The 18,782-nt window shown below is 41.5% G+C and overlaps 1 protein-coding gene across 1 annotated transcript; it reads left to right on the top strand.

The window, feature by feature from the left end:
• The first annotated feature begins 1,867 nt into the window (after positions 1–1,867).
• On the top strand, positions 1,868–18,261 carry LOC139731711 (betaine--homocysteine S-methyltransferase 1-like). Its single transcript, XM_071642592.1, has 7 exons — positions 1,868–2,138; positions 4,139–4,329; positions 4,767–4,961; positions 6,445–6,556; positions 14,397–14,599; positions 15,541–15,622; positions 16,276–18,261. The coding sequence occupies exons 1-7, from the start codon at positions 2,123–2,125 to the stop codon at positions 16,539–16,541; spliced, it is 1,065 nt and encodes a 354-aa protein (XP_071498693.1). The 5' UTR covers positions 1,868–2,122; the 3' UTR covers positions 16,542–18,261.
• Positions 18,262–18,782: the final 521 nt, after the last annotated feature.

Consider the following 18,782-nt stretch of genomic DNA (forward strand, 5'->3'; position numbering starts at 1 on the left):
TGCTACAATCATTTTTCCTGTATTAATTTTGCTCTCCCGGAAAATCGCATCATCCTATATGGTTCCTCCTCTTACCTCTTGTAGTAAAAACGCGACAATCAAAATTCAATGTAATCATGGAATACTGTGGTTACAGCTCGTTATTCCGAAGGTTCGTTATTCCGAAGATTCGTTATTCCGAAGGTTCGTCAATCCGAACAAAGCTCGTTGTTCCGAAGGTTCATTACGGACCCTATACTTCCGAAAATGAAATAGGGTTCGCTATTCCGAAGGTGCGTTTATCCGAAAATGAAATAGGGTTCGTTATCCCGAAGGTTCGTTAATCCGAAAATGAAATAGGGTTCGTTATTCCGAAGGTTTGTTGATCCGAAGTGATATAGGGTCCGTAACGAACCTTCGGAACAACGAGCTTTGTTTCATTTTCGGATTAACGAACCTTCGGAAAAACGCCACAAATGTTCGGATTAACGAACCCTTTTTTTATTTTCGGATTAACGAACTTCTAGGTATAGGGACTTTGTGTGTTTCTGATTAACGAACCTTCGGAATAACGAACCTTCGGATTAACGAACAGCACCCAATCCTGTCATACTTTTCACCGTTTCTCTCCTCGCAAACAATCACTACCAACATCTCTTTCTCATCCACCTGTACCATATATCTCAATCATGCTGTATAAACTTTCACTGATATCATCATGAAATATATCCTACCTATTTCTGTCGTTCCTCTTCTCTCTCTCTTTTGTTACAACTTCTTGCATCTTCGTCACGTGATTAAAGTTATCTATAGTGCCTATCATTCTTCTGCGATTAAATTACATTGATCACTTTGATCTAATCTCTTTTCCAAGAGCAAATAAACAAGAAAATGCAGAGTTGTTAGGAAAATTCCATAAGAATAAAGTTATAAATATACATGATTGCTCAACAAGGTAAGCTAATGATAACCCTCTTTCTAAAATTTGCGAATAATAATGTGACATAATTATTGTTTAGAGACAATCGCCTTTGAAGTCAATCATCGAAATTTGTAACGGCTGTCAATATATGACCGAAACAGATGAGGTATAACACTGCTTCCTTTTGCCAAGAAAGGGCGAGGAACTGTTTTCTCTTGTTTAATTTCCCTTCACAATATGCTGACATACTTTCCACACAAGTCATTATTCCATCTCCGTCATCGCTGTTTTTGAGGGGTTTTTTCGGTTACAGCTCGTTATTACGAAGGTTCGTTATTCAGAAGGCTCATCAGTCCGAAGATTCGTTATTCCGAAGGTTCGTTATTTCGAATTTCATTTTCGGATTAACAAATCTTCGGGAAAACGAACCTTCGGAATAACGGAACAATTAGGAATAACGAACCCTTTTTCATTTTCGGATTAACGAACCTCTAGGTATAAGTAAATTTGTGTGTTTCGGATTAACGAACCTTCGGAAAAACGAACCTTCGGAATAACGAACAGCACCCTTTTTTCACCCCGTCGCATTCATGCTTGCATTGTTCCTGTCCTTTTCGACTGTTACCTCATCCCCAGGTACCTTCCTTTCTCTTATTCACGTGAACTTGTGTTAGACATCGCGCAAAGGTCAGATTAAGGAGTTTTCGCTACACGACGGGAATACCGAGAGCACGCGGAAGCAATCAGCTGTTGACAGTCCCCGTACTCGGACTCCCGTCCCCATATCTAAGCAGTTTTGCTTCAGGCGTGCGGACAAGATCACTAGCTGGCTGGCTGGCTGACTGACTGACTGGCTGGCTGGCTGGCTCACTCCTGCCAGGGAGGTGAGACACCCAGCATCGGGACCGAACGCTATTTCGGCCGAGTACCGTACTCGTTTTCCCCAGGACGAGACGTTTCTCGGATTTGATCATGCGTAGAAGCAAATTTTGCACACGGCACGCTCAACTAACGGCCGCGTCATGCTTGCGAAGACTCGCTATCAACCATGACGAAACGCAAATCTCCACAGAGTCATTGCATCGAAGCCACACTCAACACTGCTCAAGGTCTTAATGAGGAGAGCTCGGCCACGCAATCCAAGAAATCTAGAGTCAACTGGATCATAGTCTCGTTACATTAGCAATATTTGGATCGTCACCGACAAACAATTGCGTCGAGATGCCAAAATCGAAAGGTAATGACCACTCGTCTTGAACATCCACATACTTAGTAATATTATCCACCTGTATTATCAATTTTATCTTGTGTATTCATCAATCACTTTTCTTCGTGCTCGGTAATTCATTATCTAATCTATGTTCTTTGTTTGGCATTACAACACTTTAAACCTTAACTCCTTGCATCACTACCTTCGTCGATAAATAATAAGAAATCAGTAAGACATAATCGATAAGAAACTAAAAGTAACAATATTAATCATCAAAGTGCATAAACTCGACTGCTTCTTTGTATGATCTGTAACTTCATACATGCGAATTAAGTCGGCCAGTTGACCTCTGTAAAGTGAAACGAATTTTTATGGCATCACTTAGCTTTGAAAAGAATATTGTAGAATCACCTCTAATAGCGTATAAAGAGTACATTGATGCAACAGATCACAAATTCTGTATTGATCTTCGACAATAAAACGTCTCTCCACGCTGTTCCATTAATGTTTGGCCCATGAACGCGTGTTGTTTGACGTGAAATGTTATCCTTCTTATTGGTCCTTCATGAGCCCGTTGGTCTGAAGATAAAACGTCGATCGGTTAAGGACAGGGCCCCTGAAACATATCGTTCAGTCAAATTCTGGTTAGGAACCCTATTATTCCATAAGATACATTCTGTCCAGTCGTAAAAAAAAGGAATAATAATATAACACTTCTGTAATTTGTTCCCTTTTGCCAAAGGGGGACAGTACAGTGAAAAGAACAGCTTTTTTGAACGAAGAGAAATGTAGATCATGCAGGTTAGTGCACAAGCACACACATACGCACGCACACATACACACACACACACACACACAATCAATCAATCAATCAAAACTCACACATAAGCCAGGCATAGCACTCATTATACATGGACTTCGAAATTCCAAAGGGGGCCTAGCATGCCTAGAGCACACAAAGAATAAACACATGGCATACCGCGTCAGAACAAAAAAAAAAATCAAACAAAGGAAAGCAAAATAATGTCATCGTCTTGTTTGCTTATGCATTAGTCAGCAGTTTATCATGCCTCACAGCTATTATGAAAATGATATAATAAAACCCCTTGATCCAGACGATAGGGGTCCCTGAATCCAGGGTCTCTTCAATGTACGCCCTCATCCTATAGAGGGCGCTGCCGTGAATTCAATTCAATTCAATTCGATTCAATTCAATCTATTTTGATATTTCTCAATGAAAAAATGTACATCAAATATAATAAGACGTAGTGAATCATAATATCCGGCATGGATGCACAGTAAATTGATGTAAGCATAATAGCATAATGGCCAATCATATCCTGTAGAACATAGAGTAAAGGGCTTACACCTGTAAATGTAATGGAATATCCCTAACCTCATCACAAAATCGTACCAAAGATACTAAAATGAATGAAGAAAAAAGTAATTAAAAATCAGAAAAGGCAATATGGCAGAAACTGAATAGCAGCAGATATTGAGTATGGATTCCTCTACAAACTGCATTTTGATGAAAACTTTTCTCATGGAATTTGAAGGAACTATAATTGGGTGCATGTACAGAAAATATGTGATTTTTTGAGTAAAAAAGATCCCGTAGTCTGGCTTTGCGAATCCATGGACAGAGTTTGAACTCATTTCTTCCAGTTATATTGTATTTATTTTCTCTTTTTTTTTAATGTTAACACACGCCTCCATGCATGGGTAAATATACCCGTGTACTAATACTGTGACACTCCAGGTAGGAAAGAGTCCCTTCGTGCAGATAGCAAATTGGGCGGACGAAAAAAAGAAACAAACAAACAAACAACTCACTACGTCTTTGCCTGCATGTGTCCATTTCTCGCAGTCCTATATAGGAGGGGCCTTTTTGTTTCGCTTTTTTGTGTTATTTCATTTTTTTCTTTTTTGCTTTTGATTTTAGTTTTTTGTTTTGTTTTGTTTTTTTATAGTTTGAGTGTTGGAATGTTGATGCCTGATTCTTCGACGTCCTTTTAACTTTCAAGCAGGATTGATGGAAAGGATTCGGGACGGGGAAACCGTCATCTGCGCGGAGGGATATGTCTTCGCCTTCGAGCGCCTTGGCTACCTCAAGGCCGGTCCTTTCACCCCCGAGGTCGTGGTCGATCACCCCGATCTCGTCAAGCAGATGTACAGGGACTTCGTCAGGGCCGGAAGTGACGTTGTACAAGCGTTCACGGTAAGCGGTACAAAGTCAAGCCATGAAATTGCGCTTTTCAGAGATAATTTGAAACACTTTCCTTTGTGTGTCTCCCCCATATCTTTCATGAGGGGAACTATAATTTCCTCTTTCTCTTTTTATGAATACATAGGCAATAAATGAAACAAATAAAATAGGTGAAGTTGAAATAAACTCTGACTGTTGTTAGTAATGTTGAAAAATGATGATCAATGATGTTATTTTGCACTGAAATGTTGAAAAATGCAGAAATAAAACCAACCAACCAAACCAACAAACACAGAAATGAAAAGGAAAAGGAATCACAGGCAGCAACGTAATCATATTCCTTTGCCGTTAAATTGAAAATCTTGAGTACATTCTAATCATGATTCATGTCACGCTGTACTATGGCAGCCTCTCCAAATTTACGTGTGTACCTTTTCCACGTCACGCAGTACTACGGTAATCGTTCCAAGATGAAGCTGGTCGACAGGGAGGACGACATCGAAAAGCAAAATCGTCTGGCTCTCAGGATGGCCCGTGAAGTCGCCGACGAAACCGGGACGCTGATGTGCGGAGACATCTCCAATACCTTCGTCTACCTGCCGGATAACGAGGAAGCCATCGCTGAAACTTGGGCGCTATTTAAGGTAAAACACTCTTCTCGAAATCACGATGTTTTATTAGAATTCAATGCGTCATCCCGCTATTAAAGGACAAGTTCACCTTTATAAACATAAGGATTGAGAAAATGCAGCAATATTAGTAGAACACATCAGTGAAAGTTTGAGGAAAATTGGACAATCGATGCAAAAGTTATGAATTTTTTAAATTTTTGTGTTGGAACTGCTGGACGAGGAGACTACTACAGCTTGTGAATCATATGCGTACAACAGTATAAAGAAAATGTAAAGAAAATTCAACATATTTTCATTTTTTTCACATAATAAAAGAGCATTTGACTTGCCTCTTTCTAAAGGTAGGGGGAATAATATTACCCATGACATATGTCGGTAACGAGTCAAGGGAATGTGTATTTTTTTCAAAATATGCAATTTTGTGAAATTCTCTTTATATTTTCCTTATATTGTTGTACGCATGTGACATCGTACACTGCAGTAGTCTTCCCATCCAGCGGTTACTGCACAAAAACTTCAAAAATTCATAACTTTTGAACGGATGGTCCGATTTTCCTCAAACTTTCAATAATGTGTTCTACTAATATTGCTACATTTTCTCGATCCTTATGTTTATGAAGGTGAACTTGTCCTTTAAAGGGGAAGGCTAGTAACTGATCAGTGGGAATCAGTGGAAATGCTGGGAGATGATTGTTCCAATCCTTATGGGATTCATTCAAGAGTTCATTGTATATCTATTGTTGTGTGAAAATGATTTGCTTCAGAATGGTCTCATATTCAAGTAATGTGCAGTTTAATGCTTCCAGGTTAGCGTCCCTGGTCAGTGACGGAGCATTAATCTGCACATTACTTGAATATGAGACCGTTCTGAAGCAAATCATTTTCACACAACAATAGATATACAATGAACTCTTGAATGAATCCCATAAGGATTGGAACAATCATCTCCCAGCATTTCCACTGATTCCCACTGATCAGTTACTAGCCTTCCCCTTTAAGGTGTAATGTCTCTCTTCGCTCCGTGCGACTGTAAGGAGTATTTCGTTGAAAGTGCATAATTTCTGAAAAATTAAGCATGGCAAGCCTTGCAAAAATGGGCGCTGAGGTTAGTCTTTGTTAGATAATAAATGGGATCTATCGCAGAAATGACTGTATAAATCTAATGTACGAATGAAAGAAAACATTGATGTCTGAGTATGCGCACTTGGACCGCAGCTTTACAAAATAGTTATTGAAAGACTGATAAATATGAAGATACTTTATTAAGATAAAATATAAGATTTATAGTTACGAAATGCTATGACAATCATACGAGACGAGGCATTTTTTTAAATATATAAGAGATATGATAACATGAAAAATGTACTGTGAAGATGTGACAATGAAACCAATAGAGAGAAAGATTAAGATGCTACCAAGAATGATACTATGATTATGATGATAATGATTGAAACAGTAATTTTGTGTTTCGGGGCGAATGGTTTACTCATTATAGGAACAGATCGAGTGGGCTGTCGAAGAAGGGGCAGATTTTATTGTTGGCGAGACGTTTGGCCATCTCGGGGAAGCTCTGCTGGCGACGAAAGCAATCAAGGAACTCGGAAAAGGTAAAAACTTTTGATCGCTGCTTATGATTTCCTGACATTATAACGTTATTGCAACAAACGATACGCCCGTTATAACGAACGCGGTTATGACGAAATTCCGGTTACAAAGAAAAAGAATCCATGCCCCAACATTATCAACTCTATGTCTTTTTTTATTGTTTGATTGTTCAGTCATGGCGAAATTTCGATATAACCAAAGAAAACTGCCGGTCTCAAGAACTTTGCTATAACGGAAATTGACTGTAGGGACATACACATACATACATATAGGTCTACGTACAGGCCTATGACTTTCATAATGTAAAATTGTGCATGTATGACATTGCGTGTGAGGGCACATTTATGTTTCTGTTCGTCTGTGACGAAGCATATTAAAGGAATATAGGGTCTATAATGAATATGACTAATAACATATTCATTGCACATTATTGTGCTTGGACATAGAGCTGTAGATCGGCCCAGGCAGACCATCCAAAGTAGAAGAGAAGCCAAACTGCTGATGAGTGTCTTTCTCGAAAATGAGAAATGCTGAAATTGCTGAGAAGCTTCATTTTGGGAGACAATGTATATAATAACAAATTGTTCCTGGTAGACAATGTACAGAATAAGAAAGTGTCTCAAAGTGCTGATATGACCCTTCTTTGTACGTTACATAAGGTATCCTGAATTCGATGAGAGGGATCACACTTGTTTTAATGGTCAGCTTTAGGCACCTGGAATCGAGACAAGGGAATACCAGTTGTAAAGAAAAGGTATAACTGGTGGAAGTCTGACACTGGTCAAAACAAGATGAGGAGTGACAGTTTTATCTGCCCCATGAGTACTAGCTTTAAGTTGACAAGGGGGTAATGTGCTGACGTTAGTCCCTAGGTGCTGACACTAGTCTTTATTGTGCTGACACTAGTCTTTATTGTGCTGACACTAGTCCTTATTTTGCTGACAGTGCCTTGTGGAGTGTCCACTTCATAATTATTCATCAGATGACCAATGGTCATCTATATGATTGGTTAATTGTGTCGGCAAGGGGAGGGACATCTATGTGCCATATTTAATGTTACATCTTAATTTGGTTTCCAAGAGGGGCGGACTCGGTAAAATAATCATATGCATGAAGCTTGAGAGCCTGAAACAAAACCAGGGTGCAAGACCCCAAAATAGTTAGTTACAACTCGACATCTTCAAGTAGCTCATTGAGTGAAGAATCATTTCACTCCAACTGTACACATCATTTTTCGGCTGAATAAAAGTCCAGCGGACACCAAGGTTCACATACGACTTGTGTGGAATGGGACTTTGATTTTCAACGACTGCCGGTGTGTGTGTGCAGGTGAATGATGCGTGAAAGGTACGCCAACATCCATGAATGTTGAAAACCTCGTTACACTTGGTGGCAGCGGTGGGATGAACTCCCATGAAATTGCAAGCAAGCAACCATCAGTTGAGACTGTTTCTGTGTGATCCAGAAATATCACCTGAGTAGCCGAGTAGCAACCATGCTGGTTGTGATATTGCTGTTATAGAACAGTTTCTTGAGACTCAGAAGTTTGGCGAGTCCCAACATTGAGAGAACAATTTGAAAAGCTAAGCTGAGCTGCATGAAGTCAGTCGTCTGCAACGCAGTTGTGATGTCTTCAACGCTTCCGACATTGGGCTGACCAGGTTGCAGACAGACGCCGGTCCAGGGACGGGCTGAGACGAGGACGTGGACGGTGCCGTCAGGACGGAGTCTGGGACCCAGGAGGGACGAGACTACACGGAGCAGCAGACAGCTGAGCAGGGTGACCACAACACATCGCCAGGGACGATTGACAGGGAGAGCAAAAGTCTTATCGTAGGGGGTAAGTGAGCTTCTCTTGGTCAATTTCACGGCAAGGCAGAGGGGGTAAACAGTACTACAAATAATCACTGTTATATCCTAAGTGTTGTGACAGGTTGTTGTTAAGACTGTATTAAGCATGGAGGGGGAAAGCAACTTAAGTCAGTTAAGAATGCAAGAGTTGAGGCAAAAGTGTGAAGAGTTGGGGCTGCCACATGAAGGACTGAATAGGAACCAGTTGGTTCAGAGCATAGAAGAGGCAAATAAAGGGCAAGTTTCATCTCAGCCAGGGGCGACTGTTGTTAGCACAGATGGGGATGAGGCCCAAAATGCTGCTGCACGCAAAGAGTCTTTAGAAGAAACGCGCATGCGCTTTGAATTAGAGAAGTTGAGAATGCAAGTGCGGCTAGCAGAGCTAGAAAAAGAAAAGCGTGAAAACATGCCTGGCGCAGCACCTGGAAATGCAAGCGTGGTGGACGGAGGTATTAGGCGGCAACTTCCCTTTTACAAAGAAGGGGAGGATGTAGATGTATTCCTGCGTACTTTTGAAAAAATGGCCCATTTGAATAACTGGCCTATGGGCACTACAACTGGCCCCACTGTTGTCAGGAAAGGCTAGAGAGGCATATGCCAGACTGTCATTAGAGAGTAGTAGGGACTACGACGCGGTGAAAGCAGCCATACTGCGTAGATATGACCTGACCCCAGATGCGTACCGGGTCAAGTTTAGAGAGCTGCGAGTCGACAAAGAAGAGACGTACACAGAATTCTCTGTGAAGCTCTCTGACCTGTTAGGGCGTTGGCTAGAGGGGGCGGGAGCAGACACAGATATTGACAAATTGAAGGAGCAAATCCTTATGGAGCAAATGTTGAAGCAAGTCCCCTATGACTTAAGAGTATGGCTCCGGGATCATGAGCCGCCAACATTTCAGGCCATGGCGAGGCTCGCAGACCAATACGTGCAGAGTAGAAAAGGAATGGGAAAGCCCCAGGGATACACAGGAGGCAGACAGGACCTCAGATCATTCCCTAAATCTGGAGGAAAGCCCAGTTTTGGGAGCGGGAAAGGGGAAAACATACCCCAGAAACCGGTACACAACCAAGAACAGAAAGGCAGTCGGGGGAAGATACAGTGCTATAAGTGTGGCAAGCTAGGGCACATAGCAGTAAACTGTCAGAGCGCTCAAAAATCTACCCCAAAGGAGGAAAGGGATGCAAAACAAGACCCTGCATACTTCTGTAGATCTAGACCCCACAAATTCCTAGAGGCATACACTAGCCAGGCTATGCTAGGAGGAAGAAAGGTGAGCCTATTGCGTGATTCAGGCTGCACCCATTCCCTTGCTAGAGTAGACGTAGTAGACCCTGACCTCATTATCCCAGGAGAGACAATCCATGTTAGGGGTTTATTTATTAAGAAAGAGCTACCAGTGGCCAGAGTACATCTGAGGAGTGATGCCTATGGTATTCAGAAGTGGATTCGTGTGGGAGTGGTCGATGATATTGAAGTAGACATGATACTGGGCAATGAACTTGTCCATGAAGAGGACCCTGAGTTGAAAATGCCCGTAGTGAGTGGGAAGGAAGAGGGCTTTGTAGTGACACGGAGCCAGGCTCGCGTGGAGAAAGAAAAGGTAGAAAACGAGAGAACAGAGAGGGAGAACTCTCAAGTTCGTGTGAGAGACTTGTTCAGCATGAATGAGAGAAATGATGAAGTAGTTGATGCTGACAAAGCTCGCATGGATGGGGAATCTCACGAGGGGGAAGAAAGTAGCCACAAAGCAGGAGAACAGATGGGGAAGAAAGAATCCATAGACTCGAGAAGTAGAGGGCACAGCCAATTAGACATAGGGGTAACAGAATTAATTCAAGCCCAGCAAGAGGACGCAGGCCTAAAGTCAATTTGGGAGAAAGTAGAGGAGGAGGATGGAAATAGGAAATGCTACTTTTATGTGGACAAGGGGGTGCTCATGCGTAAATGGTCTGGTGCAAATCAAGCCCAAGGGGAGGGATACAGACAAATAGTGGTCCCTAAGCAGTACAGAGGAAAGCTGCTACATATTGCACATGACAATCTGACGGCAGGTCATTTGGGTGTTGGTAAAACACAACAGAGGCTGATGCAAAATTTCTACTGGCCAGGGATATTCCGGGATGTAGCAGAATTTTGCAAAACATGTGGTCCATGCCAAAAGTGTGCAAGTCAGTACCGGGGAGGGAAGGCAAAACTAGTATCAGTCCCAGTGATCGGCAGGCCATTCAGAAAGGTTGCTATGGATATTGTGGGCCCCTTACCAAGAAGCAAAAAGGGCAATAAATACATCCTTGTCCTCTGTGATTACGCAACACGTTATCCCGAGGCAGTACCCCTCCCCTCAGTAGAGGCTGAAAAGGTGGCAGACGAACTGATAAAGATCTTCAGCCGAGTAGGGATTCCAGACGAGCTCTTGACAGATCAGGGGTCAAACTTTATGTCCCTCCTAATGAAACAGCTGTGTAGTAGTCTGGGTATCAAGCAGCTAAGGACCAGCCCTTATCACCCCCAAGCCAACGGACTGGTAGAGAGATTTAATGGGACTTTGAAGGGGATGCTGAAACCGTACACTACAGAAGGGGATGTGACCTGGGATGAACTCATCCCCTATGTGTTGTTTGCATACCGGGAGGTTCCCCAAGAATCAACAGGATTCTCCCCATTTGAACTTTTGTATGGGCACAGAGTAAGGGGACCCCTAGATATCATTCGGGAGACCTGGACAGGTGAAATTCCCTCACAAGAGAGCATAGTGACGTATGTGCTAATGAGCAGAGAAAATCTGGCCGCAATCACGAAAGCAGCCCAGACAAACCTAGCCATGGCCCAGAAGAAACAACAAGTGTGGTATGATAGGAAAGCCAGAGCAAAAGACCTGAATGTAGGCCAAAAAGTGCTGGTGCTACTCCCATGCAGCACTAATAAGCTAATGGCTAAATGGCAGGGCCCCTATCCAGTGGTACAAAAGCTGAGTGACGTTAACTATGTGATTGAGATGGGGGACAAAAGAAAGAAACACCGCGTGTTTCACACAAACATGCTGCGCGAGTGGCGAGAGCGGGAGAGTACATTGTACATAGACGTTGAAAGTGCCGAGTGTGAGGAATTAGACGAGGTCATCGAGTCAATGACCTGTGAAGTGTCCCCATCTGAGGTCAAGATACCAGACTACCTCTCAGATGCACAGACGAAACAAGTGACTGACCTAGTAGGGGAGTATAGCGACATCCTTAGTGACAAACCCGGACGGACGGATGTAGTGAGACATGACTTAATCACTACAAATGACCGCCCAATCAGACAAAGGGCGTACCGACTCCCTCATGCGTTAAAAGATACAGTAAAGAAAGAACTAGATGAGATGTTGGATGCGGGAATCATCTCCCCTTCTGATTCCCCATATGCTAGCCCCCTTGTGATTGTTAGAAAGAAAGATGACACCCTTCGACTTTGCGTCGATTATCGCAAACTTAACCAAGTGACTGAATTTGACGCATACCCAATGCCCAATATAGAAGCCATCATAGATGAGCTAGGAAAGGCCAAATTTATGACCACGATCGACCTGACAAAAGGGTACTGGCAAGTTCCCCTAACCGACGATGCAAAGAGAAAGTCTGCATTTATTACACCCTTTGGCCTCTTTCAATTCAATGTGATGCCTTTTGGGATGCAGGGCGCGCCAGCCACCTTTCAGCGGCTTGTAGATCAGGTGCTGCGTGGATTAAGCAAGTTCGCGACTGCGTACATAGATGACATTATCATCTACAGTGAATCTTGGGAGCAGCATCTGGTCCATGTCCGGGAAGTGCTAGAAAGGTTGAGAGCAGCAGGCCTAACAGCAAAACCCAGTAAGTGTAAAGTCGCCAGGAGGGAGGTACTCTATCTGGGGTTCGTTTTGGGAGGGGGTTGTGTGAAACCCGAACCAGCTAAAGTGGATGCAGTAATGAATTACCCGCAGCCTGCAACAAAGACGGATGTCAGAGCCTTCTTGGGCCTAACAGGCTATTACAGGAAGTTCATTCCAAACTATAGCAAAGTGGCAGCCCCACTCTCGGACCTCACTCGTAAAAATGAACCGAGACTAGTTAGGTGGAACAACGAATGTGGCCAGGCATTTGAGTCCCTGAAGAAGTCCCTTGCTTGCTCACCTGTGCTCAAAAACCCTGACTTCTCCAAAGAATTCATTGTACAGGTAGATGCCTCAGAAAGGGGAATTGGAGCAGTTTTGAGTCAAAGGGATGATGAAGGTGATGATCACCCAGTGGCATACATAAGCAGAAAGTTACTGCCAAGAGAGCAAAAGTATGCCACTATCGAGAAAGAGTGTATGGCAATCGTGTGGAGCATCCAAAAATTCCAGCCATACTTGTTTGGACGACAGTTCCTCGTACAGACCGACCACAATCCTTTGAAATGGCTCCACACGATGAAAAATCAAAACCCAAGACTGATGAGATGGAGTCTGGCACTACAGACACACTCAATGAAACTTGAGCACAGGAGCGGTAGCAAAAATGGGAATGCAGACGGTTTGTCTAGAATGTAATATATCTGAGATGGCATGATATGACTAAGATGGATGAGGAAGTACTTGTAAGTCATATGTCCAGTTAAGATATAACTGTAAGTATGTCTATATGCTAATTGTATGTTAGTTAAAAAGAAATAAAGGCAAAGTTAGGTATTCGTGTAACTGGCTAATTTCAACTCCTAAAGCAACCAATCACGGGAAATATTATACATGTTATAAAGCCAGACTAGGCCCGGTAAGCATGCAATACTTACCTTTTGAATGAAATAATTATGTGTGTCAACTCTGCCTTGCCAATAGTGAAAGAGAGCTCACAATTGTACCCTAGACGTGACATGTTGAACATTGCTATCCAAAGGAAACCGTGCATCAAGAGACTGAGTAACTAGAAGTCAAGAGATTCGAACAATCAGCGATGAACCCGAACACACATGCATAATTAACTAGCATGGACACTTTGAAAACTGGAGGTGTGTCGTCATTAAATGTGACTAAATATGCACTGACTAAAGAAATATGATCGATTATGCTTCTGGTCTTTCTCGAAAATGAGAAATGCTGAAATTGCTGAGAAGCTTCATTTTGGGAGACAATGTATATAATAACAAATTGTTCCTGGTAGACAATGTACAGAATAAGAAAGTGTCTCAAAGTGCTGATATGACCCTTCTTTGTACGTTACATAAGGTATCCTGAATTCGATGAGAGGGATCACACTTGTTTTAATGGTCAGCTGTAGGCACCTGGAATCGAGACAAGGGAATACCAGTTGTAAAGAAAAGGTATAACTGGTGGAAGTCTGACACTGGTCAAAACAAGATGAGGAGTGACAGTTTTATCTGCCCCATGAGTACTAGCTTTAAGTTGACAAGGGGGTAATGTGCTGACATTAGTCCCTAGGTGCTGACACTAGTCTTTATTGTGCTGACACTAGTCTTTATTGTGCTGACACTAGTCCTTATTTTGCTGACAGTGCCTTGTGGAGTGTCCACTTCATAATTATTCATCAGATGACCAATGGTCATCTATATGATTGGTTAATTGTGTCGGCAAGGGGAGGGACATCTATGTGCCATATTTAATGTTACATCTTAATTTGGTTTCCAAGAGGGGCGGACTCGGTAAAATAATCATATGCATGAAGCTTGAGAGCCTGAAACAAAACCAGGGTGCAAGACCCCAAAATAGTTAGTTACAACTCGACATCTTCAAGTAGCTCATTGAGTGAAGAATCATTTCACTCCAACTGTACACATCATTTTTCGGCTGAATAAAAGTCCAGCGGACACCAAGGTTCACATACGACTTGTGTGGAATGGGACTTTGATTTTCAACGACTGCCGGTGTGTGTGTGCAGGTGAATGATGCGTGAAAGGTACGCCAACATCCATGAATGTTGAAAACCTCGTTACACTAATGTTGAAAACCTCGTTACATCGTCTCAATTCGCCTTAAGGTGTTCCAGCTGTCGCGACCCTTGCAACTCACGGTTTGATCGAGAAGGACGGCGAATTCGTCATAGGCAGGGAAGGTGTGGAAATCAACGATGCCCTTCGACAGCTGGTTGCTGCTGGAGCCGACGTCGTCGGCTTCAACTGCATCCGCGGTCCGGAGCAAATCACGCGGCTGTTGGAGGGAGCTGTCAAGAGCAACATCGGTGTAAGCCACTTTGACGCCACCATAGTCGACCTGTAAACGTTCTGTGAATGGAGGAAGGGGTTCTTAAAGGACTAACAAAAACAAACAAACAACAAACACACTAAATAAGACAGCAAAAAACCCTATCCGAGCTCTGATTTTAGTATTTTGCTGCAATTTGGAGTAAAAGCAGACAAATAAAAGAGTCTTCAGAGAAAAAAAGTTCCGAAAACAAAGACTTTCCTCATGTTGTCATATAGAAATTCAATTCAATTCAATTCAATTCAATTCAATTCAAAAGTTTATTTCATTTTTCGACAAAACATGTCTCACTTCCTTTGATAACAGAGAATAAGGTAAACAGAGCATTATGTAATGAGAAGACTGTACAATGATTGAGGACCTAAGCGTATAGACATACGATATTCTGCAAAAACAACCCTTGTCATTCATTTCTGTGTGTATGTGAGCCTATACATGATTGTTGACGGACAGAGGAGTCCGGACACAATATACTGATTCTTGAAAATCAACGGATGCTTGCAAAGCATCTCTCAATAAAATCCACCAAAAAAAAAAAACCCTTCAATTTCAACATGTCATATCTTCCCCATTTTTTATCTGATTTTTGTCATATTTTCTTTGTGTCGTTCTGTAGGGAATATTTTTCTCTCTCTTCCTTTTGAAATTCATTAATTTTGGGGGAGGATAAACTTCAATTTCAAAATGTCATATCTTCCTCATTTCTTATCTGATTTTTGACACTTTTGTATCGTTCTCTAGGGAATATTTTTTTCTCTCTTCCTTTTGAAATTTATTCATTTTGGGGGCGGATTTCCACTTTAAAGGGTCACGCCACTATGCACAGTGATGATACACAAGCGTATTACCCTTTTCTATACTAAATACATTTTATGCTTTCTCAAAATAACAATATATTTTGATCGTATCATTTCCTGCAGGCCCCGATAGCTGCATTACCCGTACCTTACCGAACCACAGACGAGCATCCGTCATTTCTCCACATTCCAGATCCAAAGACAGGTACAATTATTGTATCTACTAAGTACTTGCATGGTCTAATGCTGAGCAGTGGCAGATCCGGAGGGGAGGGGGGAGCGCACCAGGCGCCCCCTTTTTTGTTAAAACAAAAGAAAATTGCGTGCATCCCCTTTAATATTGCAAAGGCAACCCCCCCCCCTTTACGGAATTCCTGGATCCGCCCCTGTCATTTTATCAGTTACGATTCAACCCCGAGATTCAAGTCCTAGAAACATTTTTCCCATGCGGTTTGGTGCTGTAAAACTCAACTTTGTACGTTTATGTCAACGACATCAATGTCAACGACAACATTATTGACTCAAAATCTAACTTATCGATAACGCTGTAAACGTTATTCACGGCTCCGAATGTAAGAAATGGGAAGTTAAGCACACTGAGCGTTTGTGTTAGTATCTGAAATCAATCTTTGACAATAAGGGGACAATCTTCTTTCCAGAATAAAAAAATAGACAAACGTTGCTATTCCTGGTCAACTGGGATACTAGGCCTACTAGTAATTACTTGTGACCGAAATGGAGCCCCATTTGTGGAATGCATAAGTTAGCAAAGTTGACCAAATGAACATTTTTTTTTTTTAATGAGAAGTAGGTCTACTCTAATAGATGGTATCGTTTCACATTATATGTCATTGGCAGGCAAGCAGGCATTTCCTGTCAACCTGGATTGTTTACTCTGCTCTCGGTGCGACATTGTGCAGTTCGCACAGGATTGCGTCCGACTCAAGATCCCATACGTGGGACTGTGCTGTGGCAACGCACCCCACTTCACCAGAACCCTGGCCGAGGCTCTTGGCCGGACGACCGGAGCGTCCAAATTCTCACCAGACATGTCGCTGCATGGACTCTTTGGAACCAACAAAAGCAAACTGAACAAGTACTACCTTGAAGAAAAGAATTTTTAGAAGAAGCAGAAGGGAGCTGAAAGAATTCAAGAACAGGAAAAGCGACTAAATGAGATGATAATCAGAGACACAAATGAAAAGCCTATGAAGAAAGAGGAAAGAATAACTAAGTAGGCTAGAAGATGTTAGCAAAATTAGAGAAAGTAAAGGAGGCAAAATAATCAGCAAAAGCAGAGAAACTTGGGGCTGATACTAAAATGATAATGACAAAGACAACATTGTCAAGTTGGCCTACACTCAAACAGGAGAAGATATCATTAACATTACCTACATATTTTGTTAGTTCTTACTTTGCATTAAAATATTATTCATATTGCATTGATCACTTTCGCAAATTTTAGGCCTATGCGTGCATGATGCCACTGCTATATAATTCGACCAACTTCTTTTCTGCATTGTGAAAAAGATGTTTGCTCCGAGGCTTATGAAATCACCGAAACTGCAGCAATGGATTGTTAGACTGAATGATAATCAAGGGGTAGTTTTGGCGTACGAGAGTTTTGAAGAGGGCTTCGTTAGCGCACAGTCCGACATTGTTTGGCCGACACCAAAGTTGACGGTAAATTGTTAAATTGGGAATAAAGAGTTTTGACTCGGATATCAAGTTAAATATGTGTCAATTGTGTAGTCTTATGAAATGATAGATCATGATAGTGCTACTTTGTATTGTGGTATCAAATAACCGCACTGTCTTGTGAGAAATCCCTTCCATTTCAACCGATATGGGCCTATGATTTCGGTATCACGATCGTGTGGTAATGTAAAGGCACCTACTCAATAAGAAATTATATGACAACAAACAGTTAAGGCATGAAAGGCATTACAATAAAAAGCATTAGTGGTTTAAAAAGAGAAGTTACAACGAAATATTTTGCTACCCCCACCCCTTTACGGAATTCCTGCATGGATCCGCCCCTGTTTGGTGCTTCAAAAAACTCCTAAAATGTCAGTAAGAGATAGAAACAATGTAAAAATATTAATCAGTATAATCAATGTTAACTATTGTCAAATATACAAAATGTGAACAATAGTTGTAATAAAATTGTTTCTAGAATAAAAGCCGTCTATTGTTATGGTTTACTGAGGAAAATAGTGATATCTAAAAATATTTTACACTTCATTGCCAAATATTTATTGGGTAAGATGTTTTGTGATACAACTGACCTACACATATGCATCAATGTGATAACTCGAACATTTTTCAAATTCAAGATTCAGGATTCAAATTTATCTTCATTTCCATCAAATAAACAGAGAAATTACATACAATGTACAAGCATGCACAGAAGATATTTGTGAAAAAAAAACCATAAACGTGATTTAACAAGGTAGGGTCTACATGTGAAAATGAGTAACAGACGCAAAAAAAACAACAACACACAATTGTATTTTTGTTTAATATACTTAGTATTATGCATAATTACAGTACAAGTTTATTGAGGACGGGGATGGAAATGGAGGGTCCCACAAAGAAGCTTGTACGATATGGGACCCTTAGAAAACCTTTATAAGACAGCGAATAATGAATAAAGCTACAAACCGATACAAAACAAAATTAAACGAACCAATGCCAACTAACATGAAATCAGTGGCTAATTGGGAAAGAAAAAAAGAGAAGGGGAAAAAAAGAAATACTACAGCACGTGTCATCGTGGACGCAAGCAAACTGGATTCTATGATATAATAGTAACGACAAAATACAACCTGGATTGAAAACATTGCAAAAAAAGTAAACAAATAAGTTAAGATCTGTCGTCTTTGGGACACAATATATACATGGTATAAGTTTGAACTTGCCAAGGCATAGCGCTTTCTGAGCTAACCTCTGCACAACTTTTGGGGAGAAATAAAGAAAGAAGAAGAAGAAGAAGAAAGAATCCGTACAGATACAGAAGGTGATACGAGAGGATACTCGGATCACCTAATTATAAGACCGATAAGAATGCAGAAGAGGGAGAGAATAGACACAACGGTAGGTCTATACAGTACAATAAGAGGAACATCTGAGGAGAACTTGTAGTGTTTAACAGATTATTTTTCACTGATGAAAAAAGACGTAATTGTTTGATGTTTAAAGAAATGATGACATGACTGAGATGATAAAACGAACGTAAAGTCGGTTGTATGTTATGAGCTGCTTCCAATGATGAAGTAGGCCTATACCTTTGAAATGATAACAGTGGAGCGCAGGGGCTGCAGTCCTCCCTCCCCCCCCCCCAAAAAAAATGGTCTTTACAAAAA

The sequence above is a fragment of the Diadema antillarum genome, unplaced genomic scaffold, assembly GCF_040938485.1.
Source record: "Diadema antillarum isolate AM-2024a unplaced genomic scaffold, OU_Dant_1.0 scf00000022, whole genome shotgun sequence".
Classification (NCBI taxonomy): domain Eukaryota; kingdom Metazoa; phylum Echinodermata; class Echinoidea; order Diadematoida; family Diadematidae; genus Diadema; species Diadema antillarum.